Source organism: Aquarana catesbeiana, linkage group LG04 (genome assembly GCF_042186555.1).
Source record: "Aquarana catesbeiana isolate 2022-GZ linkage group LG04, ASM4218655v1, whole genome shotgun sequence".
In the NCBI taxonomy this organism is placed as follows: Eukaryota; Metazoa; Chordata; class Amphibia; order Anura; family Ranidae; genus Aquarana; species Aquarana catesbeiana.
This window is the reverse complement of record NC_133327.1, coordinates 325,110,856-325,137,450: the sequence shown is the minus strand read 5'-3', so window position 1 is coordinate 325,137,450 and position 26,595 is coordinate 325,110,856. Positions and strand designations below refer to the sequence as shown.

General features: G+C 44.3%; 1 protein-coding gene across 1 annotated transcript in view; it reads left to right on the top strand.

Moving 5' to 3' along the window:
• The window catches only part of ME1 (malic enzyme 1), a 388,415-nt gene that overhangs the window by 98,079 nt on the left and 263,741 nt on the right, over nucleotides 1-26,595 (top strand). Inside the window, exon 3 of the mRNA XM_073626879.1 lies at nucleotides 2,222-2,371. Coding sequence (XP_073482980.1) covers nucleotides 2,222-2,371 — 150 coding nt within the window. The remainder of the gene's footprint in view (nucleotides 1-2,221; nucleotides 2,372-26,595) is intronic.

Here is a 26,595-nt window from a genome sequence, read left to right as displayed (position 1 = left end):
ACTGGGGAGTATTGGCATCACCTTGACTTGCATGGACAGCAATAAAAAACATTTCCCAATTTTTAACTCTTCAAAATGTGCTTTGTCTTTGTGTGTGTTCCCATTGGTGATTTTTCCATAATTTCCTGTACAGACACGAAGTAAGGGGAAATCTCCCCCCCCCCCACCTTCTTTATTCAAAACAAAATAAATGTTTTGCCCAGAGTTGGGTTTTGAGCACTGAATTATAATCACTAGTAACTTGTGACCATCTGCAAAACTCATGCACTTTATTATATAAGAACATTTTGCTATTTGGAGCATGTTAATTGTTGCCAAAAATAAGGTCATTGCAGCAAGCCAATGAAGTTTTGCTTATTCATATAAAACTGACTTTTTTGTGCAGTGCTATTCACATCAGCCCAAATTTTATAAAGTGGCTCCCCCTGCAGCATCTAAACACCAGCCAGAGAGAGGAGAAGGAGGCTGCACTGGAGAGGGAGTCAAATGATGATCAGTTTCAAGGATTTCCCCCGTCACTCCAAACACCCTGTCCTGCTTGTCAGCTGCCCATGCTCCCCTGTTGAACTGATAGGGCCCAGGACCCATACAGGAAGGCCAGCATTTCACCCATATCAGCGGTCCTGGTCATGCCTCCCTGTTGAGTCACAGCTAAAGCTGCAGAATGGGCAGGAGCATGTGTTTTGCTAATTGCACAGTTCTCTGCAGTTAGAACACCTTGTAGGGGTCTGTCTGACCATTGCAGCAAGGACCCTTGCTCATAGGCAGGTAGCAGCAATCTTCTTTACAGCATGCCATTGGGATCTGAAGCTTTTATGTTGCTGGTGAAAATATTATCAAAGGACTATATCTGTTTGTCAGCACCCTCTGTGTATCTATGAGATATACCATAAAACTTAAATTGGGCTTTGGCACATGTCATGAAGAAACTTGGGGATCTACTTCTGAAAATTGCTCGGTTGCCTCTGTTTTCAAAGCACATCTCAACATACCCTCAACCTCACTTTCCTCCTGTCTCAACCCTTTTTGCAGTTTTTTAACAATCTTTTAGAGTGTGTTATACTAGCAAAGTTTCTTAGTACAGAGGTTGGTAATACAGTGCTGCAAATGTGTCCATGCCAACCTGTCCTCTGCTAACATTATCGCCAACAGACTTCTGGATCCTAGGAGGCCTCCAGGAATGGACAGTCAATAGGAAGTGTCCACATCACACAGGTGATGAACTGGATACTCAAAGAACAGAGAAGACTTGGGATCCAGATGTCATGTGACCAAGGATTTAGGTGAGTAAAAGGAGAGCTTAGGTAGTTTTTTTTGTTTGTTTGTTTAACACCAGCAATTAGTTAGAGGGAAGTCGGGGGAGCTAAGAATTCAGCATAAATCAGTTGGCGTTGTATCAAGAAGAGTCAAAACTCCTAATCTGCATACTTATTTTGGGTGAGTAAATTTGGATGTTTTCAATGCATTGAACCTACTTGAGGTTAGCAATGTGCCCAAGTATTTCCCTCAGGATTTGTTCAATTAAGTGGGGTGGGGGGGGCTCGGAGCATAGCAGAGAACTGCACTTTTACCCTCGGTGACCCAACAGAAAATAGTGTGTTGGGTGATATAGCATTAGAGGGGACTAGACCTTTAAAAATACTTTACTTACGTTTGATGCTGTTAATACATGTAAACAAAGTCTTTGTAATCTGTATTTGTAAAAATGTGATAAGTGCATGTCATTTAGCTGTTTCTGGTCACTGAACAATAATTGTAATCTGTGTTCTGCAGTCAGAATTCCATGCTGATTGTCCTCAAGAAACCTGAACCACTATCCTAACTTGGCTTCTCGTGTAATAGTTCTGGCTCTGCTACAGACTTACAAGATGAAGAACTGTTTATAATAGCCAAGCATTGTGGTTTATTAATGTGCTTGGCAAAAGGTTCATTAACTGGCAGATGAGCTGACATGGCAAAGAATGGTTTGTAATCTTAAGCAGGTGTTCTCAAAAGAGTTGCCTTGTTATGGCTTCTTGGGGACAGTTTATAATACCAGGACCAAGTATGGAAAATTGTGAGGTCGGTATTTTGGTGTATAACGCCAATGTTTCTCCCTTCGTATCAGGTATATTTGTGGGTACATGAGAAGACATTTGAGAAAATGAACTGTATGTATAACGATCTATTACATCACATTACTATTTTTCAGATCATCTTTTATTCATTTTTAATCATGCAGGTATATTTTGCTGATGGGATTGCAAGATCGGAATGAAAAGCTGTTTTACAAAGTTTTGACATCTGATATTGAGAGATTCATGCCTATTGTTTATACTCCCACCGTGGGCTTGGCTTGTCAACAGTATGGATTAGCATTCCGAAGACCAAGGTATTGCGAACCAGCATTTCAGTAATTTTTTTGTAAAATATACAGTTATAAGTGCCTTGAAAAAGTATTCATACCCCTTGAAATGTTCCACATTTTGTCATGTTACAACCAAAGACGTGAATTTATTTTTTGGGGATTTTATGTGATAGACCAACACAAATTGGCACATAATTGTGAAGTGAAAGGAAAATGATTAATGGTTTTCAAAATTTTTTACAAATAAATATCTGAAAAGTGTGGTGTCCATTTGTATTCAGCCCCCCTGAGTCACCACATTTTGCTGCAATTACAGCTGCAAGTCTTTTTGGGTATGTCGCTATCAGCTTTGCCAGAGAGTGAAATTGTTGCTCATTCTTCTTTGCAAAATAGCTTACGCTCTGGCAGATTAGATGAAGAGCATCTGTGAACAGCAATTTTCAAGTCTTGTCACAGATTCTGAATTGAATTTAGGTCTGGACTTTGACTGGGCCATTCTAACACATGAATATGCTTCAATCTAAGCCATTCCATTGTAGCTTTGGCTGTATGTTTAGGGTCGTTGTCCTGCTGGAAGGTGAACCTTCACCCCAGTCTCAAGTCTTTTACAGACTCTAACAAGTTTTCTTTTAAGATTGCCCTGTATTTGGCTCCATCCATCTTCCCATCAACTCTGACCAGCTTCCCTGTCCCTGCTGAAGAAAAGCATCCCCATGATGCTGCCACCGCCATGTTTCACGGTGGGGATGGTGTGTTCAGGGTAATTTGCAGTTTTAGTTTACTGTCACACATAGTGTTTTGCTTTTAGGCCAAAAAGTTCAATTTTGGTCTCATCTGACCACCTTCTTCCAGGGGCGGACTGACCGGCTCAGTTCGGCTGTGGTCTGAGGTCACTGCAGCACCACCTGCTGAAACTCTCGGCTCCTGCGGCCCCCAGCGACCATCTTTTCGGGCCCCAACGCTGCCTCAGAGGGTAAGGGGGGAGGATGAGCGCCGCTGGATCACACAGAGCAGGGATCCGACCACTGTCATTCGATGAAACTCCTCCTGGCTCCTTTGACAGATGTCACACCAATGCTGGGGGACGTGTGACGTCTATCAGGCGGGACATCGAATGACAGCAGCCGCCAGGTGTAACAGCAGGAGATCTGTGTGATCTGGCGGCTCTCCTCTCTAACCACCATGCACTGATCAGGCTGCATTGAGGGGCACTGGTGGTAAGGCTGCATTATGGGTACAGGTGGTGAGGATGCATTATGGGCACTGATGGTGAGGCTGTATTATGGGCACTGGTGATGAGGCTGAATTCATGGGAACAGGTGGTGAGGCTGTATTATGGGCACTGGTGGTGAGGCTGAATTCATGGGAACAGGTGGTGAGGCTGCATTATGGGCACTGGTGGTAAGGCTGCATTATGGGCACTGGTGGTAAGGCTGCATTATGGGTACAGGTGGTGAGGCTGCATTATGGGCACAGGTGGTGAGGCTGCATTATGGGCACTGGTGGTGAGGCTGCATTCATGGGCACAGGTGGTGAGGCTGCATTGTGGGCACTGGTGGTGAGGCTGCATTATGGACACAGGTGGTGAGGCTGCATTCATGGGCACAGGTGGTGAGGCTACATTCATGGGCACGGGTGGTGAGGCTGCATTATGGGCACTGGTGGTGAAACTGCATTATGGGCACTAGTGGTGAGGCTGCATTATGGGCACTGGTGGTGAAGCTGGGGTTAACACAGTACAGTTCAGTGTGTTACTGCCGTTTAACGCTATATATTTCAGTGTGTTACGTGCCATTTAACGCAGTACATTTCTGTGTCTTAGTGCGCACTTAACGCAGTATATTTCAGTGCGTTACTGCAAGTTTAATGGTGTACAATTCAGTGCGTTACTGCAAGTTTAACGCCGTATATTTCAGTGCGTTATCTTCCGTTTAACACAGTATAGTTCAGTGCATTCCTGCAAGTGTAACGCTATATATTTCAGTGCGTTATGTGCCGTTTAACGAAGTACAGTTCAGTACGTTACTGCAAGTTTAACGCCATATATTTCAGTGTGTTACGTATCGTTTAATGCAGTACATTTCTGTATGTTAGTGCGCGCTTAACGCAGTCTATTTCAGTGCGTTATTTTCCGTTTAACACAGTATAGTTCAGTTCGTTACTGCAAGTTTAATGCCATATATTGCAGTGCGTTACCTTCCATTTAACGCAGTATAGTTCAGTTTTTTCCCACAAGTGTAACGCCCTATATTTCAGTGTGTTATGTGCCGTTTAACACAGTACAGTTCAGTGCGTTACTGCTGTATATTGCAGTGCGCTACCTTCCGTTTAACGCGGTACATTTCTGTGCTTTAGTGCACATTTGACACAGTATATTGCAGTGCAATAGTGCAGTTTTACTGCAGTATAATATAGTGTATCAGTGGAGTGTGTCTGTGTAGTAGTGAGTTCACAAGTTAAAGTGCATTAAACACCACTTTCCATTGATTAAAGTGCATCCACGTACACATTTCCACATGTATATTACATTGTGTTAATCAGCTAGTCAGCTGAGTTATGTGAACACAGCATCAGCCACTTGCTCCTTGACAAAGCACAGCCATTACTTGATTCAGATGTTGGTTCTGCGGTTGAGAAAGGCAGGAACATGAGCCTACAGAGAGGGGAGAACACTGGTACACAAATTAGCAGTCATGTTCCTCCAGCCGCAGCGTATTTCCAAGTTGTCTCCAGTGGTAATGAGAATGGAGGAGATGATGATGATGAGGAGGTCACTGATGCGACTTGGGTGCCAGATAGAGCAGAGGAGGAAAGTGAGGGTGAGGCACAACCCCAATGAGGCAGCCATCATGGAAGAGTAGAGAGCAGCCACCCTATTCCATCACATTGTGAAGCTGTTATCTCCCAGCCCACTTCCCACAGCTCAGCTGTCTGGGCCTTTTTTAGCACATGTGCAGCTGATCGTACTTTTTCAATTTGCAAACTTTGTCTCAAGCACATCAAGCGTTGCAAAAACACCAGCCATTTGGGTACCACATGCGTGACAAGGCATTTAACCTCCCGCCACTCAGCCCATTGGCAAGAGCACCTGAAAGCCACACAAAAGGGGCGCAAATCTGTTCCTCCTCTTTACTCACCTCAGTCTGCCCCCGCTATACCTCATGACCTCTCAGCAGCCTCCACTGACAGGGATGATGTTTTTAGGATGTGGAATCTCTACAGGACTTCTAGGCTGCCTAGCATTGTGGGTGTTGATTTCATCTGGAAGAATTTTTTTGGTGTAGATTTCATGGGCACAATTAAAACCCAGAGAAAGACCAATTTTTCCGCACCTGTTTGACAGGTGCATATCATTTTAATTTTTGACAGCAAGGCCAATTCTTGCTTTCAACAAGAGTACCTCTATAAGGTTACGGTGTGAAGGCACCACCGACACCCAAAGACCAATTTTTCTGCACCTGTTACTTCTATCCAAAGTCTGTGGAAGAGACACCAGAATGTTTCCAAAAAATCTCTAATCTTGTTCCCAATGCACTACAGCCTCCTCATACAGACTGGCTCTGCAAGCCGTTTCTTACAAAATAAAGAAAGCTTGCAGGGAAAAGCAGCAGTATCTATACACAGTACCTTTTGTGCCTCTTTACAGGTAGACTAAGTAGACTCCCCAGGCACAATATTTAAATTTTTCATTGTTATGCTTTCACTTTAAGCATCAATAAATCGCAGCTCATTTACAAATTACATTTTTTTTGCAAACTTTTTCTTAATTGATACATGTCCTCCAGGGCAGTACCTGGACCCCCATAACCATTGTATGCCCAATGAATTGCATATACGCCTTCAAAATTGGTGCTTTGCTTTTTCATGTTCGGGTCCCATAGACTTCAATGGGGTTCGTTATTCAGTTCCGAACGTTTGCGATGTTCGAAAATTCTGGTGCGAACTGAACTGGGGGTCATTTGGCCCATCCCTAGTGGTGAGGCTGCATTCATCTGCAGAGGTGGTGAGGCTGCAATATGGGCACTGGTGATGCTGCATTTATGGGCACTGGTGGTGAGGCTGCATTCATGGGCACAGGTGGTGAGGCTGCATTCATGGGCACTGGTGGTGAGGCTGCATTCGTGGGCATTGGTGGTGAGGCTGCATTATGGGCACAGGTGGTGAGGCTGCATTTGTGGGCACTGGTGGTGAGGCTTCATTATGGGCACTGGTGAGGCTACATTATGGGCACTGGTGGTGAGGCTGCATTCATGGGCATTGGTGGTGAGGCTGCATTCATGGGCACTGGTGGTGAGGCTGCAATTATGGGCACTGGTGGTGAGGCTACATTCATGGGCACTGGTGAGGCTGCATTGAGGGGCACTGCAGAGACTGCATTGAGGGGCACTGGTGAGGCTGCATTGATGGGCACAGTTGAGGCTGCATTGATGGGCACTGGTGAGGCTGCATTGATGGGCACTGATGAGGCTGCATTGATGGGCACTGATGGGGCTCTTTCCAACATAGACTCTCAAATGGACACAGAGAGGACCTGCACACACGCACGCAACATCATTATGTGTTGTACCGCGCACCTCCATGCCTACTGCAAACCTTCTAGTTCTACTGTCCAGGATCGGGCAAAGGCCGCCGCCTGCCTCCAAGACCCTCCCTCACCTTGGCAAACAGTGTCCAGAACGGCGGAAGAGGACATACCAGCCAGCCACAGCAGGGCCAGGGTACGAGCCACCCACAGCAGGGCCAGGATGCCAGCCAACCACCCACAGTGACCCACCCACAGCAGGGCCAGGGTGTCAGCCAGCCACTCATGGTTGCCCACCCACAGCAGGGCCAGGGTGCCAGCCAGCCACCCACGGTGACCCACCCACAGCAGGGCCAGGGTGCCAGCCACCCACGGTGACTCACCCACACCAGGGAGCCAGCCAGCCACCCACAGAGGATGCGAGAGCTTGCCAGCCACAGAGGATGCAGAAACCAGCCACAGCTACAGTACCCATAGTCAAGGTTAGAGGAGTGCTCCACAGTGCCAATTTCATTTCTACCTTGTGAGAGGTTGGGGCAGGGGTGAGAGTCATGGCACAAAGAGGGGGTCCCGTGAGGACCAGAGTGAATGAAGGTGTTCAGGGTACACTCTGTTAGAAAGAGGCCCCCCCTCTAACTATTTCTCAGCTGTATGTTTTTACCATTGTTGTTGTTGAACAACTAGCTGTACCTCAGCCTTTTAGGTTTGTGAGTCATCTTTGAGTGGCTAAAACTCAGCAATGGGTTTTGCAGCTGCTTTTTTGGCATGGAGTATACCAGGAAATCAAGGACTTTTATGAGTCCCGCCCAACCTGTTCAAGTAACTGCTCCAACATGATATTTTTGGAGTCTGCTGGTACTGCTTTCAAATATCAAGGTACCCTTCAAACACATAGGGGACACCAATACATTTTAGTGGTCTTTGACTATGCTATTAGATATCCAGAGGTGGACGTTGTTTCAAATATACAATATAAATGTAAAGTGCTGTGTAAATTATATGAAATTATATGAATACCTGTAATACATTTTTCAAAATACAATAAAAACTATAAAGGTCTACCAGCCCACAAAAGGGAAAGCTCTACCAAAACTATCATATTAACCTAATTAAACACTGGATAGAAATAGAGGTGTTGACAGTAGATCAGAAAATTCCAGAAGATCTTGACACTCATATTAAAAAAGTAGGATTAGTAGAAACCTTCTCCCACTCTCACTCTCAAGGAGAGGAGGCCTGGGAATTCTTGCAGAGAAATTGAGAAAATTTGTCAAACTTGCCAGGCTTACCTAATGTAATTGAGCAGCATATTCTTGCCAACCTTAGTGTCTCTGTGAACTCCTGAAGCTGCACATGAGGTTATAACCATGTAGCTTAAAAATATGTGGGATCATTGTGAAGTCCTCCAGTAGTTGGTCAAGCTACATACATTGGTCAGAAATGGGCTACATACAGAGTGCAGGGATCAGAAGTGCATTACCTACAGAGTGCAGGGTTCAGGAGTGCACTATGTACAGAGTACAGGATTCAAGAGTGCACTATGTACAGAGTGCGGGGTTCAGAAGTGAGCTATGTGCAGGGTTCTGGAGTATGCTAGGTGCAGAGTACAGGGTTCAGGAGTGTGCTATGTACAGTGTGCAGAGTTCACACGTGCTTTATGCACAGAGTGCTGGGTTCTGGAGTGCACAGAGTGCAGGGTTCAGGAGTGTTCTACATATAGAATGCAGGATTCGGGTTTGCACTACATTAGAAGTACAAGGCTCAAGAGTGCACTATGTATAGAGTGCAGGGTTGAGGAGCATGTTATGTAGCCGTAACGCTATTAATGGCCTGCAGCACCCCCGAATAATCACAATGAAACCTAACACGTCTATTACTAAATTCCTTACCCCACGGCTCCACAGACAACACAATGGGAATGTAAGAGTACAGGGCTACCCATGCACCAATGGCGCGTTGCCGCAAGAGGAAATCTGAGCCAACTGAGCATACGCCAAAGACACCTCACTGCTTCAACCCGCACCTGCGCAGAAGACCTGATGGAAAAAGGCGGGAAAATGCCCAGGAGGCGCACAGGAAGTGACCTCAAACTTCCCTATATAAGCCCAGCCCAGACACTGCCAAATTGCTGGATTATCTTCAGTCCCCCCTTGTTCCTGTGCTAGTGTGTGATCTGTCTGAACTTGTTGTGACCTGGAAACCTATTTGACTACTCTTGTTTGCTACTTGCCATTGACCTCGGATTTGTAACTTGACCATTCTACTTCTTTGCCCCTTTTGTACTCAGCTGCCAGATTGGAACCCACCCCCGGCTTGGATCTCGACCATTCTTCTACTGATTAACCCTTTTATACATCATTGCCAATCTGGACTGGACCTCGGCTCAGATCTCGAACTAAGGCTTGCACGGTGCTCCACACCCCTGGCACCCCTGCCACTTGGGGTCCATCAAGTCTCTGTCTCCATCTCCAGAGGCTTCAAGGACTTGAGGTGCAAGGGAGGCCTCCCCACTACTTCGGTCTCACCTCAGGTACGTGGCTCTCGTGACAGGGAAACTATTCCAAGGCAGCCAAATTCCACACCAGACCCACCTCTTGCCATTCTGCTGGCCAACACCCGGCACTCCACTGACCCTGACAATATGCGCCATAACCAGCCAAACCTGCCGCATCAGTAAACAGTTCCATATCAAAATTAGCAATGGCTTGCTCCAGCCAAAGAGTTAGACCATTGTAAGATGCCAGAAAGGAATCCCACACTTGCAAGTCCTCTCAATGTTCCCACACCAATCTCACATAATGATTTGGAGCCCTGACGTCGTCTGCAGAAAACTCAGGCCCATGGACATAATGCGGCAAGCAAAATTCAACTTGCCCAAAAGAGATTGCAGATCCCTAAGCTGAATTTTCTTGCTCTGCAAAGCTGTGGAGACCGCCCCCTTCAGATTAACAAGCTTATCTAAAGCCAAACGGCACTCCATAGCCACGGTATCGATGACAATACCCAAAAAAAACAACTCTGTGGTCGGGCCCTCGGTCTTGTCTGCGGCCAAGGGGACACCAAAAACTCAAAAACATGTGGGACTGTGCAGCCACCCCCTTGTGCCTCGAGACCCCCAGAGCCCCCTACGCCACCCTTGGAGCTCCCCAAGTGAGAGGCAGCAGAACTAGAAGGAGACAAGACAGTTACAACAGTCTGGTTGTACCTGGCTCCTGCTGCCCTTCAAGACATCCAGCCGCACGTCCAGTTCCCTGTGTTGCCTCTGGAATCTCTCCCTCCTCTGAGCCGCTGATTTCCCCTTCTGACAAGCATTCCTGTGTCCTCCTGGCAGACGCCCCCCCCCCCCCGCGATCCACACGAGCGGGCAGGACGGATCCGGCCCCACATATCCCGGCAGGTCCACGCTGCTGACGTCATCTCACCGCGTCGGACCGGAGACCTGGGCTTGTATCCTCTGGCAGCCATGCTGAGCTCTGTGCAGGGCAGGGGAATCCCGCCAAGCCGCCGAACGGTTCCCATCATCCCCACCTTGATCACCACCATGCCGGGACACCTCCAGGCATCCTTTGTCATCCACACCCTCCGGAACTGGGGGCCCTGGCCGCTCTGGGAACCAGGCCAGCATCAGCCGAGTAGTCTCTCTCATGCCAAGCCGCCCTCTTAACAGGCGGAGAGCCAGCAGAGCCAGCCGCCCAGGCCACATGGTAAGCAGAGGAGGGATGGCCTCAGATGTAGAGCCCGCACCCCGGGTCCGCTGTGGATGGGGATTCCTCCTGACTGACTCTCACGCTGTGCGAAGCAGGCTTCAGCTTGGCCAGTGAAGTCAGAGGGTCCTTAGAAGGGCTCCCTGTGGATGCCAGAAGTTGCCTCAGGGCTGAAACACTCAGGAGGCCTGGACCTCCTAGCACGTGTGCGACCATGAGAGGGGTCAGTAGCTGGAGAAGGAGAGGCCTGACTGGGCTCATGTAATAAATCGAAAACAGTAGACTGGAGCCAGCCAGCGCCTCTGGCCTAAGTCTCGGCTTGGAGCTGGGACAACAGTGCGTCCAAATCACTCATGGCCCACCTTTTTTTTGTCCTTTTTTCAGCAGAAACCTTCCTGATGCTATGAGAAGCTCCGACTGGGCTCCAACAAGAATCTCCGCCCCTCTACCCCCATGGGACACCCCCCTTTCCTCTGCACCCACTAATCCAGGTAAGTTAATACTACCTCCCCCATCACACCACTATTCTCTCTGCCTCACTACCCACCCCAGTCACGCTGGCCCTCCTCCAAGTTGCACTTTTGCCCCAGGCCATTGACTTACTGGAGTTTATTACCAGCCTGACAGCATCTCTGTTTAGAGACATTCTCAGAGCTGATATTAATATACTGTAGATAAAATATGGCATATAATGCAATGGACATGTGGCCTAATATGAATAAAAAGAAATGTATCTTAATTTAGCATGTTGTGTATTTTTCCAGAGAGCCCCTGGATTCCTATAATTTCTGAGTTATTTAGGAACTCTTTAGTAAGGTGAAAACTGGAAGGCAAATGTACGATGGAGACAAAGAAAAGGAAATAAAATATCTGAACTGCCAGACTCCATAAAGACTACAGATTTAATCCCAGGGCTCTTTTTATGTGCCAGATATATAAAAGTTCTTGATAAATTTCCTTTTCTAGTCTGCAGCACATATTTAATGGTGAAATAACTAATTTAGCAGGACAGCCTTAGTTTACAAATAATATGATACACAGGCACACTTGCATACACAGCGGTGTCCAGAATAGCTGCTCAGCAGTATGACTTTACAAACTATACATTTAATATATTTAGCAGTCAGGTATGACTGAATACACTGAAATCTACCGCCAAACAGTCCTTTTCTATATATTTTGTTTGTTTTTCTCCAGATTATTGTATTTAACAGTGCAAAGGATATCAAGATATTTAATCGTATTTCTATGGATTTGAGAAGTTCATAATTTGACCTGTTTTAGACGTACAAAGCATACTATCTATGTTCATGAACAAAAGAGCCCCACAACCAAAAACCTGTTTTTCTATATTTTCAATTAACATCTGGAATAAAACTTGAAAAATGCTTTGTGGGGTAGAAGGATTCAAACTTCACCTCCCTTTCATCCACTGGAGTGGATCCAGTGGAGACCACAATGTGAGAGGGCAACTGAAGAGACAGAGTCAGATTCCTGAAGCCAGGTTTCAGTAACGGCAAGTAGGTTAAAGAATTTAAAAAAAAAAAGGTCATGGACATAGGTGAGCTTGTTGCAGACAACGTGGGCATTCCAGGGGCACAGGGGCTAGTTTTTGGAAACAGGGGAATAAAAATTAGAGTTTGTGGATTGTGACTTTCACCAAAGGAGGAGGGTGTGAGTGGGGGTGAAAATTAGATAGGGGAGAGCCATGATTGGGGGAAATATCTCCAGAAGTTAGAAGGAAAAAAGATGGTGAGGGAAATAAGATAGGGGTGGGAATTATATGAGCATACATGCCCAGTGACATTGAGGCTATGTCAGCAGGTGGGTTTGACATTAGCAGGAGGAAGGTATGAGCTTTGGGTTCAGGCTGACCATGAGTTCAACCTGAACACAGGCAGTTTGCAGTTTACCAAATGGGAAAACTAAACAACCAGACCTGAAACCAGAAGTCATAAATTTAATGCTGGTAATAATACTGCTGCTAAATACTGACTTTCTAGCCGGTGGCTTATTTCACACAGTAAGCAAGCCTGTGGGGACCCCAGGAACATCAATGAGCACTGGGTACTGTCATTTGCGACAAGAGTATCAGCGAGGAAGAAACATAGTGGTGCAGGTCATTGTGATTGACGATAGATCTACATCATTGGAGAATGTAATTGACATTAGATTTACTTGGTACACCTGGTACAATAGTAATCTATTTATGTAAAGGAGATCCAAAGTTACAGCATACACTTTTTTTAAAATAACATCAGCATTGTAATAGCAATCCAAACAATAGTTATTTTTGACAGTCCAAGCTTAACTAAGAAATCTCCTTTCATGTAAGTACTGGGCATCAACAGCTTGCTGGATTACCTGCATGCTACATATAGTTGCAGACAGTTCAGACAAAAAAGCCTCTGGGAAATGAGTGACACTCAGTGACACTGCCTCACTGCATTCAGGGAAGAAAATGTTTGGGTTCCTTCCAAAGATTGTTCAGATTAATTAATAGGCTAGAAATAAAGTGGAAAAAATGAATCCATGATTTTACATTTTGACACACTTTGATAAAGGACTTTTACAATGGTGTCTGCGTGTTGTGGGGATGATGACAAGCTTGTGAGGAAGGGGGGGGGCACTTGATAATTTACCTTCTCAATGTGACCTAGTATAGTTCAGGTGGAAAGGAGCTGCACACTTTATGCTTTTCAAATCCAAACCATCTATACCTTGTTAAGGGTCTGGTATGGAGTTTGAGGGGGACCCCAGGCAAAATAGAAATGCAGCCTGGCTGGCCAGGAAAGAGAAGAGAATGCATCCCCTTCCCGAAGCAAACCAGGACATATACACTCAACACTGGGAGGTCACCTTGCCAGGAGCCCCCCTGGCAAGGCACATGTCCCCAAGTAAATGTGGCTTTAATTTACAAGAACATTACACTTTTGGCAAGATAAAATTGTATTTTCTGTAGTTGCTGAAAATGTTCCTAGCCTCAAAAATTTAAAATCAAACCATGTAAGGTTTGGTATGCTGCAATATATTTAGTTTTTGTACTTGAGTTTAGATATCCGTTAGTCACATCTCTGCAGAATTTTATATAGTTGCTCTTTATTAGTGATGGACAGATCTGCCGGGTTTGCCGAATCTGGTTTCAAGCGGGCAAACTCTGACTTTGCTGGTAATCCTTCTGAAATCTATGGGGACAAATCCTGCCTAGGCAAACTATTGTCAGAAAGGGCATGGGGAACTGGGAACTGCCATGAGCGACATCTAACAAAGCAAATGAAATTAAAAAAAATACCATACATCGGGGAGAGGGTTCTTTTGATGCAACTTTGATAGCTACTTGGAATAAATCAATCCTTTAAATTACATACTTTAGAGATGCTTTTAAGCTGTGTAGCACTACCCCCTAGGAGCTGCTGTTTAGAGTGGGTCCTCTGTTCTTTGCTCCAACCAATCAAAAAAACCTCAGGCCCTCTAACACACCAGGTTGAGTGTACAAACATACAATTTTACAGGAAATTACTGAAGGTAATACTTAGTACCCAGTAGTAGCGCTATATCAAAGAAATACTGCAGTATAAGTGAGAGAGACATGCAGGTTTTATCTTGAAATACATATTAGAGTATATTATCCACGTTTCTTATGGTTAAGCCTATCAGTGGGAAATGTGTCAAGGAGGAGGGTCCTTGGGTAGGGACATTTTGTATGCCATTTGTTGTTGAATAAAGGCTTTTAGAGAAATTGCCATGATCGTTGTGTGGCTTGAGATGCATTGTTTCCTTAGGGCTAGGAGAATAGACGGGTTCCTTTGACGACAGTCAGAGTGTCCACAGCAGGGCACTTGGATTATCACATATTGTATTATCTGATAGACAAAAGCCATACATTTTTTACAGTGGCTTGACGGTATGTAAGCAGCTTGGTTAAGCCACAATATATAAGGTAGACACGAGGCAGGTTTTATCTTGAATAAACATTAGAGTGATTGCAAGAGCACTGGAAAAGGCCACAAGCGCTACAGTGCAATACAGAATATAGGAACATTAGAACATTGCAGCTGTGGTCAAGCTACAGAAACCTTGTATGCCACATTAGCAGTGCCAGAGAACTGGAACAGGCCACAAACTGAGGCACAAAGTGGCATATACCCTACAGTTAGCATTAGATATTTTGCAGCTGTGGCTGAGCTGTAAAAACATTATGTGCCACGTACACCTGTAACTGCCAGGAGATGTGCCAGGAACTGGTAATGGTGATGGGTATCTATTTTTGGGGGGATGGGTGATACATAAAAGTTTGGTCTGTAAAATCAGTAGCAGAGATTCAGTACTATGCAAGCTCCACCCCATGGTCTAGCAAAGACCCCCAATAGTCCATTGGGTTCCCACTTCTGAGAGTTTCCTCACCAACCAATGCACTGTCTAATTGGGCGACTATGTGGCAGATGAGGTTTAATGTTGATAAATGTAAAGTTATGCACTTGGGGGCTAAAAATATGCATGCATCATACATATTAGGGGGATTACAACGGGGGGATCTGTAGTGGAGAAGGATCTGAGGGTTTTGGTAGATCATAAGCTCAATAATAACACGCAATGCCAAGCTGCGGTTTCCAAAGTGATCAAAGTCCTTTCTTGTATTAAGAGAGGTATGGACTCCAGAGAGAGCAATATCATTTTGCCCCTGTACAAATCATTCGTAAGACATCATCTGTAATATGCAGTTCCATTTTGGGCACCAGTTCTCAAAAAGGATATCGGGGAACTGGAGAAAGTGCAAAGAAGAGGCATGGAGAAACTCAGCTATGAGGAAAGATTAGAGGAACTGAATTTATTCTCTCTCGAGAAGAGGTGATTAAGGGGGGATATGATCAACATGTACAAATATATAAGGGGTTCATATAGTGAACTTGGTGTTGAGTTATTCACTTTACGGTCAACACAGAGGACAAGGGGACACTTTTGAGGAAAAGAGATTTCATCTACAAATACAGAAAGGTTTATTCATAATGAGAGCTGTGAAAATGTGGAATAGACTCCCTCCAGAGGTGGTTCTGGCCAGCTCAATAGATTGCTTTAAGAAAGGCCTAGATTATTTCCCAAATGCACACAATATAACTGGGTACTGACATTTATTGGTAAAGTTGATCCAGGGAAAATCCGATTGCCTCTTGGGGGTCAGAAAGTAATTTTTTTTTCCCGTGCTGTATCAAATTGGATCATGCTTTGCTGGGGTTTTTTGCCTTCCTCTGGATCAACTGTGGGTATAGGATTGGGTATATAGGATTGTTTGATATTATTTTTTATTTATTTATTTTTATGGATGAACTAGATGGACTTGTGTCTTTTTTCAACCTGACTAACTATGTAACCCTGAACCCTAAGTCAGCAATCATGTAGTTCAGGAGGTGCCTGTGAGTATTGCCAGCAGCCAGGCCTGGTCGCTGTGGTTTAGAAAAATTCTGAAAGTGGAGGTAGCCATCCCCACTGCTGCTGTTTTTATTTTTCCTTTTTCAGCACTTCTACAAAGTGTCGTATTTTTTACTTCCTCTGGGGTTCTGGCAGTAGATTGGCTATTTCACCTTTTGTATCAGGGATCTAATGGGGTGGCAAACCAGTGTTGATGACATGAATCCTGGGGTTCTTGCACAGGCATTTGAGCATAAAAGACCCCATTCAACAAAAGGTGGAGCCAGAGTTCTCTATAGTCATCAGGACACTGTAGCTTCAAGCCTTAAATGCCTTAATGCTCTGACCCGATCCACATCAGGAATGGATCACAAAGGACCGGCAACCCTGGTGTGAATCAGGTCAGAGCATTTAATGCCTGAAGCTATTGCACCAAACACTCCCTTGACAAAGTAAACTTGGGATGAAATGCATAGTGTCAGGGTAATAGCCGTAGGATGGGTAGTTCTGCCAGTATCCATCATGGTGGCTCCAGGCGAATCTCTGAACGTAGGCGCACAATGATGGGCGCACACAGGTGCGCAACAGCGGGAGCGCGCAAGCATCGCGGTAATCATTGGCGCCCTTTTGCCTATTTAAGCCTGCTTCTGGTACACGCTGGTTACTGGATTATCATCAGCTTCCTGTGTTCTTTGTGCCTGTCGTTTATACCTGCTTCCTGTTACTACTTGGCTTGCCTGACTACTCCTGTGTTCCGCCTGCATTGACCCCGGCTTGGACTTGACTATTTTTCTGCTCCGCATCTGTACCTTGATCATCCTTCTGTGTTTGACCCCTGGCTCGGCTACCGTCTCCGTTCCTGATTATCCTGTTGTACCTTACCTCGGACTGATTCCTGTGCTGTATGACCATTGGCCTGACACAGACCACCCTGGCTCTGACTCTGCTCCTGGTTGCTCCACGGCTCCATACCTGGAATCTCTCCTTGCACGGTTGCCCTTCAACCTTACCAGCGCGCCCCAGCAGCTCCCTGCTATCAGCTACTCAGCAACAGCGCTCTGGCAACCCGTGCACCTTTGGGCACCGTACTCCCTGTCTCATTCTCAGGGTTCCGCTGCACTTAGCCGCAAGGGACACCCCCTCTGCAATCTGGCTCACATCCAGGACTCTGACACATAGGTTAAAAGCCTGGTGCTGCTAGCAGAGTGGAGCTGTGTCCAAATTATGTGTTTCTCAATAGGAGGATAGCTGGGCAGCAGCCGGTGGCTGACAGAGGGCTTGAGCTCTGTGTATGCCAAGTGCATTTACACGGCTTACTTCTGCTTGTATAACAACTAAATGTGCTTGGGATCTGCTGGATCTTTGTATGTAGTATTTAATGTTCATAATAAATACTTTTTTAAGGTATCGCACTATTTGGAGTCTTTCATTCCTGCATAATATTAACATCCATCTCTGGGTTTGGAGGCGCTGTGAGTGGGGGGGCGGTGAAGATTTACTCCCTGAGACGAAATCCAAGCAGTGCAAGATCATCATCATACTTGCTGTTCATGCTGCGCTAGTCTGTCTATAATTAGTTTGGCCCACACTTTTGGTGAGCGTGTTTTTTTAAGTGGTGTAATGGGCTCACCACAGATAAAAATTTGTTCTTCACAGAAGATTCACTGGATGTTACACACACATGAAGATTTTTTGTACACATGTTTTATGAACTGTTTCTGAACTGATCTGATGTTAAAGTTATATTATATAGATTTGTTAGGAGGTCCTATTTTCATAGGATTTTTATATGTTTACACCAAAAGATTGACTCAGTGTGCACTCAATGATACGTAGCATACTTGCAGCTTTTTACTTGACCATGCGTCCGTGGTCATGTGTACCCCGATGCTGAGAGCGTGGTTCAGTGGCAAAGATTGCATTCCACATTCTGGTTAAAGGCATAGATGACCTTTAGGTCAAAATAACAATGGCTGGGTACCTGCCACCAGCCATACATTTGTGAAAGGGGGCTGATTCCATGATCTGGAATGAAAGCAGCTTCAAAGGTTGCAGTTTTATTAAGCTAGCTTTAAGACATTGGACATGGGGATTATTTTCTTCCTGTTTGAATGGATGCTGCTGGAGACAGAGGGGTGGTGCAGAAGAATTCTGCAGAGGTTCAAGCCTTCACTTGACCCTCCTCAGAATGGCATAATTACCCTCATCCCCAAGAGCCACTGCTTATTGTAAGCCTCTGAAACACCTTGTAAGACTTTTATCCTGTCATTAGAGGCCACAGATGTGGCTGCGGATGATGGGTGGGGGTGGGGGGGGGGCAACAGTAAGGAACAAAGAGGGGGAGCACAGGCATTTTTGTTGCTGACTTGTCTCATTGAGATGCTGCTCTCACATAGCTCTTTGGTGCCCACTTTCTTGTGTTTCCCCATGCATGCAGTAGCCAAATGGCTTGTACTTTTACCACAGCTGATACTTTGCAGGCAGGGGCAGTAGATCACAATAGTGCTTTCGGTGGCAGATATGTTATACAGTTCCATTCTTCAGAGTTCTGTGGATAGTAGTGAACTTGCCAGATGGTTTAGGACAGTTGCTCCCTCCAGTTCTTTGCAAGCTGCCCCTGCCTCTGGACATTAGCAGCACTTGCAGACAACTGGCTGCTCTGTCCATGGGAGGAGGCAGAAGATGAAAGTTTTTTCGGCCACTCCACCATCTCCTGTGTGCTCTGCAGCTGTATAGCATGAGCATTATGGCATCAGAAAGGCAGGCGCTCCCTACTTCTAAATCGTGCAGCTGACCGCTGGTTTGTCTTGCAGAACCTGCATGCCCCCTACTACCTCCATTTGCAGAACCTCTGCCTCTCACATTTTTTTTAAATGGGTTTACCTAAATTTAATGCCAATAGGTGATAAATATTTTGTGTTTTGGTATATGTACATTTGCTTTACCACACAAGTGTGAACAAGTATGCGATGATGTGCTGAAAACAAAGGGCATCTCTGCCTGTAAAATAAAAGATGATAACCCCCTTCCCAAAAAAAGGAGGACAACAACAAAACAGCAACTACAATTTTTGCAGACGCACAAAATGATAGCTCTAAAATAGACTGCTGGGTCTCCAAACTGCGAAAATGGAGGGGAAAGGAATATACTGTATGTAGCCTACCTACAATCCACAGTCATTTAAAAATATTTTTGTAATTTAGCAATATTTAGTAATATAGCACCATATAGAAACTGACTCTCCCTACATAGACTGTCAGCTCTCTCTAAACTACTTCAACATATATTGACAAATATGCTGGGAAGTCATGTTTTATTGTGAGTGGGTTGGCACATAAAAAAGCCCCTATTTTTGGCAATTCTAATCCTGCTGACCACAACTGAATTCTCAGGCAGGGCATTATGGGTTCGTTAAACTTTGGTCTGTCGAATTTCACAATAACCAATACACCCCACCACAAAGCCCCCCAATTTACACCAAACCCAAGGGTGATTAGCAGTCTGAGGCACGGGTTCAATAGAAGAACAATGGTCAGTAGTCTTTGAGAATCTGTATATACAGTATTCATCATTGTTTAAAAGCTGTTGTGCTTTACATTGCTTGTTGTAGAAATGTACGTAATGTAGAAACTCCTACACATACATGTAGTGGTACGCTGCACTTCACTAATGTATAAAATAGTGTGGAAGAAGTTAGCCTTAAAGGTCCATGTGAAGAACCAAACATGATTCCATACAGGAATGTTTCAGGTGGTTGAGGAATCACCAATCTAGTGTGAAAACTGCTTATGTGAAAAATGATCTTTGACAGGGAATTCTTAAGAAATGACCCTAGGATTTTTCAAATTGTTCAAGTGGCTACAATAGTTACACCACTTCAATTTAGTCAACGAATTACCAATTGAAGGTGTTTTCCTTCAGTTGTAACTGTCTATAATGTGTTTGTCCGAAATCAAGTCTTCCCTAATTGATATTGGCAATAATTACTGGTATTATATTTGACCAGATGGTTTGGTCAGCAAATACTAAGCTACTATCTTTTATTACTACTGGAATTTCTCAATTTAATTAAATAGAGGTCAAAGACCTTAGTGAGATTTTAGTTGTGCCTGGTAAATTCTTCTGACTGCGGTGTAACTGGCTCAAGGGAAGCAGCAGCTGCTGAAAGCTTCAAACTGGTGTTTTCGTGAACTATTCAAGCGTTGATGACACTAAGAGCCAATACAGATTACAAGTTAGCCTGTTACTGGCGACCACCTACAATGTGAAATAAAGTATGCCCATTATTAGGATAATCATTAGGCATCAGGTACAAAGAACACCTTGTATTAAGCAGTGATCTTTAGCTTTTACAATCTGTAATCTTTTTACAATAACCCCCGATCTTTAAATGACATGAGCTTGTGTTTTAATTTTGTAAGGCAATATCTTTTCTTATATGAGACCTTTACTGTTCTAGAGTCCTCTTTACCATCGTTCTCTCAGAAAATGGTTTGTACGTTTTTTTTTTCTAGAACACTGGTGGTGTGTGACCAGAGAATGGTTTCTTAATCATTACCTTATTAACAATTAGGGATGGAATCTAACAGGCATTACATCAACAGGCCACACACAAAGCTTCAGCCAGCCATGTAAGACAAGACTATCTAAGTGTGCTGTTGATTGAATCCCAACTTTACTCAAAATTTCTTATGGGCTTGTAATATTAAAAACATACTATATATAAAAATCAAATGTGATAATATAGTTAAAGAGCAATTCCAAGTGAAATTAATCTGTGGGCTACTTGTGTATTCAAATACACTTTAGCTGTGCTAAATTCAGAACGTTCCCTGATTTAGCCTAGAGCTACACTGGTGATTAAAGAGTTACTAAACACACAACAGTAAAATCAGCCTGTATATGCACTAAAGCAAGTTTGGTATACTCACTATGGAACCTAAGGGGTTAATCCTCCACATTGTGTAAAAAGACTGTTTGATCCTGTCATCTCTGATCCAGACCCTTCTTTTACTGTCCCCAATCCATCTGCTAATAGTACAGAGCCTTGGCGGCACTCTACACATGCTCAGTTTGGTGTGTATTGCTAGAGAGTTTTTTCTTTTGGAGGGTGCATGTGATCAGCACAGGGCCAATCAGCATTGTCCAGACAGAAAGTCAGGAGTCATGCAGCCACATAGGTCAGTCAGAGAAGAATGAATACTCCTCCTACAAGCTTTAACCAGTGCTCAGACGGACACTGATAGAAGTCACAAGACTGCTATTTACTGCTGATGAGAAAAGGTATTTAGTATTTTATATTTACTAAAATAATTCCATTTTCATGTTCTGTGTACTGTGGGAGACCAGATATAGTAAATACAGGGTCCTGGGTTTAGTAACACTTTAAATCTCTTTGCTACTGAGAGATTTAAAGTGGAGTTCTGCCCAGAAATGGAACTTCCGTTATTTGGATTCATCCCCCCCTCCGGTGTTACATTTGGCACCTTTCAGGGGGGAGGGAGGAGCAGATACCTGTCAAATCCAGGTATCTGCTCCCACTTCCGGCGACCTATGCAATGTCCGGCAAATACTCCCCCCCCCGCTGTCCTCTGGGAGCCACAGAGGTCCCAGAAGACAGCAGGGACCAATCAGAACACACAGCGCGACTCGCGCATGCGCAGTAGGGAACCAGGAGTGAAGCCAAAAGTCTTCATTGCCTGGTTCTCCTACCAGAAATGGCGGTGGCAGCAGCGGGGAGTCGATCCGAAGATCGGCTGGGGTGTTGACATTGCGGGCTCCCTGGACAGCTAAGTGTCCTCATATTAAAAGTCAGCAGCTACAGTATTTGTAGCTGCTGACTTTTAATTTATTTTCCGCTGGCGGAACTCTGCTTTAACTGCTTATTGACACTAATATCATATGCAGCACACTAAATTATGTTGGCTGCTAATGAGATGGTGAACTACAAGCAGTAAATCTCTTAGTAACAACTTGGTTTAATCACCTATGTAGGTCTATGATTTAGTTAAGCACACATGGCTCGAAGTTGGGCTGATTCCTCCAGAATCTTCTGAAATTTAAGCCATGGGTGACCCTGTTGGCACCGCCTGGCTTGCCAAACTTTGACTGAATTCTAATACCTCTTTTTCCTGCATCACCAATCAAATTTTCACTTCCACTTGAATTTAATTACTGAATATGAGAAACTTAATACTGCCATTTTTTACATTATAATGTTGTTATGTGAGAGGCAGAGAGAAAAATATGCCAGCATCATAAGGAGCCATGCTCCAAGATCACGAAATTAACAATAAAACAAAATCATGTACACTGAAACTAACGTACTGTGATGGTATGCTGTGCTTGCTGTATGCACCTTAAAGCGGAACTTAACTGTAACTGAGCGCCACAAACTGAAAACACTATTTAATTCATATTTAATATTCAAAGCAAATGCACCTATCCATCCATCAATGTCTCCATGCTTTATATTGTTGAGAAATCTCTTTGAAAAACACCCCTCTAGCATTTCTACCCATGGCCATCTTGAGATGGACAGATGATTCATGTAGCATTCACTTCCTAAAATCCAACTGCCCTTATTTAAGGCATACAGGAAGAGGTGTGTTTAGCTGAGAATGTTCCCCCTTACATCCTCCAGATGAAAGAAAAAAATGTCCATGAAGACTCCTGTGATGTATGACACCATTTTGGTCTAGGCCAGACACCAGGAAGCAACCAAAGAATAAAAAATAGGTAAAACAAGTAAATATAATATACCTTCCTGTCTTTTTACTGAGGCTAGCAGCATAAGGATTAAAAATAGTTAATGATGTTTGAGAGAATTCATTTCCATTTTAAGACTTAATGTTGGAATGTATTAAACCCAAGAACAAAAATCGAATAAATTGAAGCTTACCAATTGTTAGATCCGGTGCCTGAATTAGTCTTTTGTTCTGCTGGCTTTTTTCCTTTATTTTCACCTATTAATTATGCCAACAGCTCAGTTACTGTCCTTGAGTGACAACAGAGGGACTACAGAACAACTCCCCTGTGTTCATCTGCAAAACATGGTGGGGGGTGTTCTGTAGTTCCAAAGTGCTTCTTGTGCTAAGTCAACAACACTGTTACTCTATAAATACAGTACACTAAGTGAGTGTTGCCGCTCAAGGGCTGTAATGGGTGTTAAAAGAAAAACATTTCAGAGCTATCCATCCTGCAAAACTGCATGTACAGTACATTCATTCTGTGAATGCTGGCAAAATCAAATGTTACTGTGCTATTTTCTCTCCATGTTGGATGCTATTTATTCATAACAATAACATGAATCAGGAACATGTACTGCATTATGTTAATAAGTATTTATTTCCTATAATCATTGGCTCCATCTAATGTCCATGATACAGTATTTTCCTGTTTTGCGCTAATCTTATGAATGAAGAACATTTGGCCTGGAGATAAAATAGCTTAGTAACATTCAATTTTGCCAGCATTTGCACAGAATCAATGAACATACTGTTTTGTAGGACAAATAGTTCTGCAATTTGTTTATAACTATACCCCAAGTATGTTATAGGCTACAAAGTAAATTGATAATACCCTAAATAAGTGAAAGGATTGCAAATGGCATTGGATTTCAGAAAGTCAACCCAATACTATTTAAAAAAAGGTATTATAACTGATTTAAGAACATGGTGATCATGCTGTATCTCAGTTCAGAGGATTTCTTAAAAGTCTGAAACTCCCAGCATCTTAAAAATCTTACATGAAATGGAATGTATAGCCATACTCTTCAGTAATGGCACATTATATATTGATATATGTGTAGCGCACCCCCTTAAGGGCTGCAGCTGAACTGGCATCCCCCACTCTGCACAGCCAGGCACACCAAATTTTCACAGTCAGAGTCAGATAACAGTCCGTGATTTTGTTTTTTTATTTTATTGAGAGTAAAAAAAATTGGATGCGGATGAGAGGTATTATGGGATGCCCACTTGACTTCAGACAAACTTCAGAGACAACTTCTCCTATATACAGTCTATATACAACTCCAACCTCTTCATCCAGCACACACTAGTTTGCAAAACTCTGTGTCACCTTGTTGCAATTTGGTAGCTAAGGCCCATTACAGGCAAGGACTCACAGCCCTATACTTGAAGATAGGGTGCAAAAAAACACAGTCACTTCCAGTGCTAATAGGTCTTCCAAGGTGAGGAGTAACAGATGTCAGATAAAATGATGGTGTGAAAGGTACAGTATCTCAATGAGTACACCCCTCACATTTTTGTAAATATTTTATTATATCTTTTCATGTGATAACACTGAAGAAATGACACTTCTCTACAATGTAAAGTAGTGAGTGTACAGCTTGTATAACAGTGTAAATTTGCTGTCCCCTCAAAATAACTCAACACACAGCCATTAATGTCTAAACTGCTGGCAACAAAAGTGAGTACACCCCTAAGTGAAAATGTCCAAATTGAGCCCAAAGTGTCAATATTTTGTGTGGCCACCATTATTTTCCAGCACTGCCTTAACCCTCTTGAGCATGGAGTTCACCAGAGCTTCACAGGTTGCCACTGGAGTCCTCTTCCACTCCTCCATGATGACATCACAGAGCTGGTGGATGTTAGAGACCCTGCGCTCCTCCACCTTCCGTTTGAGGATGCCCCACAGATGCTCAATAGAGTTTAGGTCTAGAGACATGCTTGGCCAGTCCATCACCTTTACCCTCAGCTTCTTTAGCAAGGCAGTGGTTGTCTTGGAGGTGTGTTTGGGGTCGTTATCATGTTGGAATACTGCCCTGCGGCCCAGGGAGGGGATCATGCTCTGCTTCAGTATATCACAGTACATGTTGGAATTCATGGTTCCCTCAATGAACCGGCAGCACTCCCCAGTTCCCCAGTGCCGGCAGCACTCATGCAGCCCCAGACCATGACGCTCTGACCACCATGCTTGATTGTAAGCAAGACACAATTGCCTTTGTACTCCTCACCTGGTTGCCGCCACATACGCTTGAAACCATCTGAACAAAATAAGTTTATCTTGGTCTCATCAGACCACAAGACATGGTTCCAGTAATCCATGTCCTTAGTCTGCTTGTCTTCAGCAAACTGTTTGCGGGCTTTCTTGTGCATCATCTTTAGAAGAGGCTTCCTTCTGGGACGAAAGCCATGCAGACCAATTTGATGCAGTGTACAGCGTATGGTCTGAGCACTGACAGGCTGACCCCCCACCCCTTCAACCTCTGCAGCAATGCTGGCAGCACTCATACATCTATTTCCCAAAGACAACCTGGATATGACGCTAAGCACATGCACTCAACTACTTTGGTCGACCATGACGAGGCCTGTTCTGAGTGGAACCTGTCCTGGTAAATCGCTGTATGGTCTTGGCCACCGTGCTGCAGCTCAGTTTCAGGGTCTCAGCAATCTTCTTATAGCCTAGGCCATCTTTATGTAGAGCAACAATTTTTTTCAGATCCTAAGGCCCCTTTCACACTGGGGCGGTGGGGGCGTCGGCGGTACAACAGCGCTATTTTTAGCGCTGCTGTACCGTCGTTCTTGCAGCTGTATTCGGCCGCTAGCGGTGCGGTTTTAACCCCCGCTGGTGGCCAAAAAAGGGTTAAAATCACTCGTACAGCGCGGCTATAGCCGCGGTATTGCCGCGGTATAGCCGCGCTGTCCCATTGATTTCAATGGGCAGGAGCGGTTTAGGAGCGGTGAATACACCGCTCCTTCACCGCTCCAAAGAAGTGGTTTGCAGGACTTTTTTCACCGTCCTGCCAGCGCACCGCTTCAGTGTGAAAGCCCTCGGGCTTTCACACTGAACAAACAGCGGAGGCTGTTTAGGGGCGGTTTGCAGGCGGTATTTTTAGCGCAATACCGCCTGCAAACCGCCCCAGTGTGAAAGGGGTCTCAGAGAGTTCTTTGCCATGAGGTGCCATGTTGAACTTTCAGTGACCAGTATGAGAGACTGAGAGCGATAATCCCAAATTTAACACACCTGCTTTCCATTCACACCTGAGACTGAGACACAATAACGAGTCACTTGACACTGGGGAAGGAAAATGGATAATTGGGCCCAATTTGGACATTTTCACTTAGGGGTGTACTCACTTTCGTTGCCAGCAGTTTAGACATTAATGGCTGTGTGTTGAGTTATTTTGAGGGGACAGCAAATTTACACTGTTATACAAGCTGTACACTCACTACTTTACATTGTAGCAAAGTGGCATTTCTTTAGTGTTGTCACATGAAAAGATATAATAAAATATTTACAAAAATGTGAGGGGTGTACTCACTTTTGTGAGATACTGTATGTATATGGTATCCCAGAACTAGGTGGATGCTGCCTTCCTCTTATGGGGTAATCCGAAAGGAACTACAATAAAAACAGACATGGAAGGCGCGCACACCTAGTGCATTACCAGAGATAATTTAATAATAAGAAACTTTTGTAGAAAAGTGAGTACTCACAAAATGCAACTGACAAAAGGCCATAAACACAGTGCATGGACATTTAGAACATCTTTGCTCCCTGAGTCACTCAGCCCTGACCCAGATTCAACCCAGGCCTGGCTCTCAGTCAGACCGATTTTCCTACACTAACAAACCTATATAAATCTAGCACAT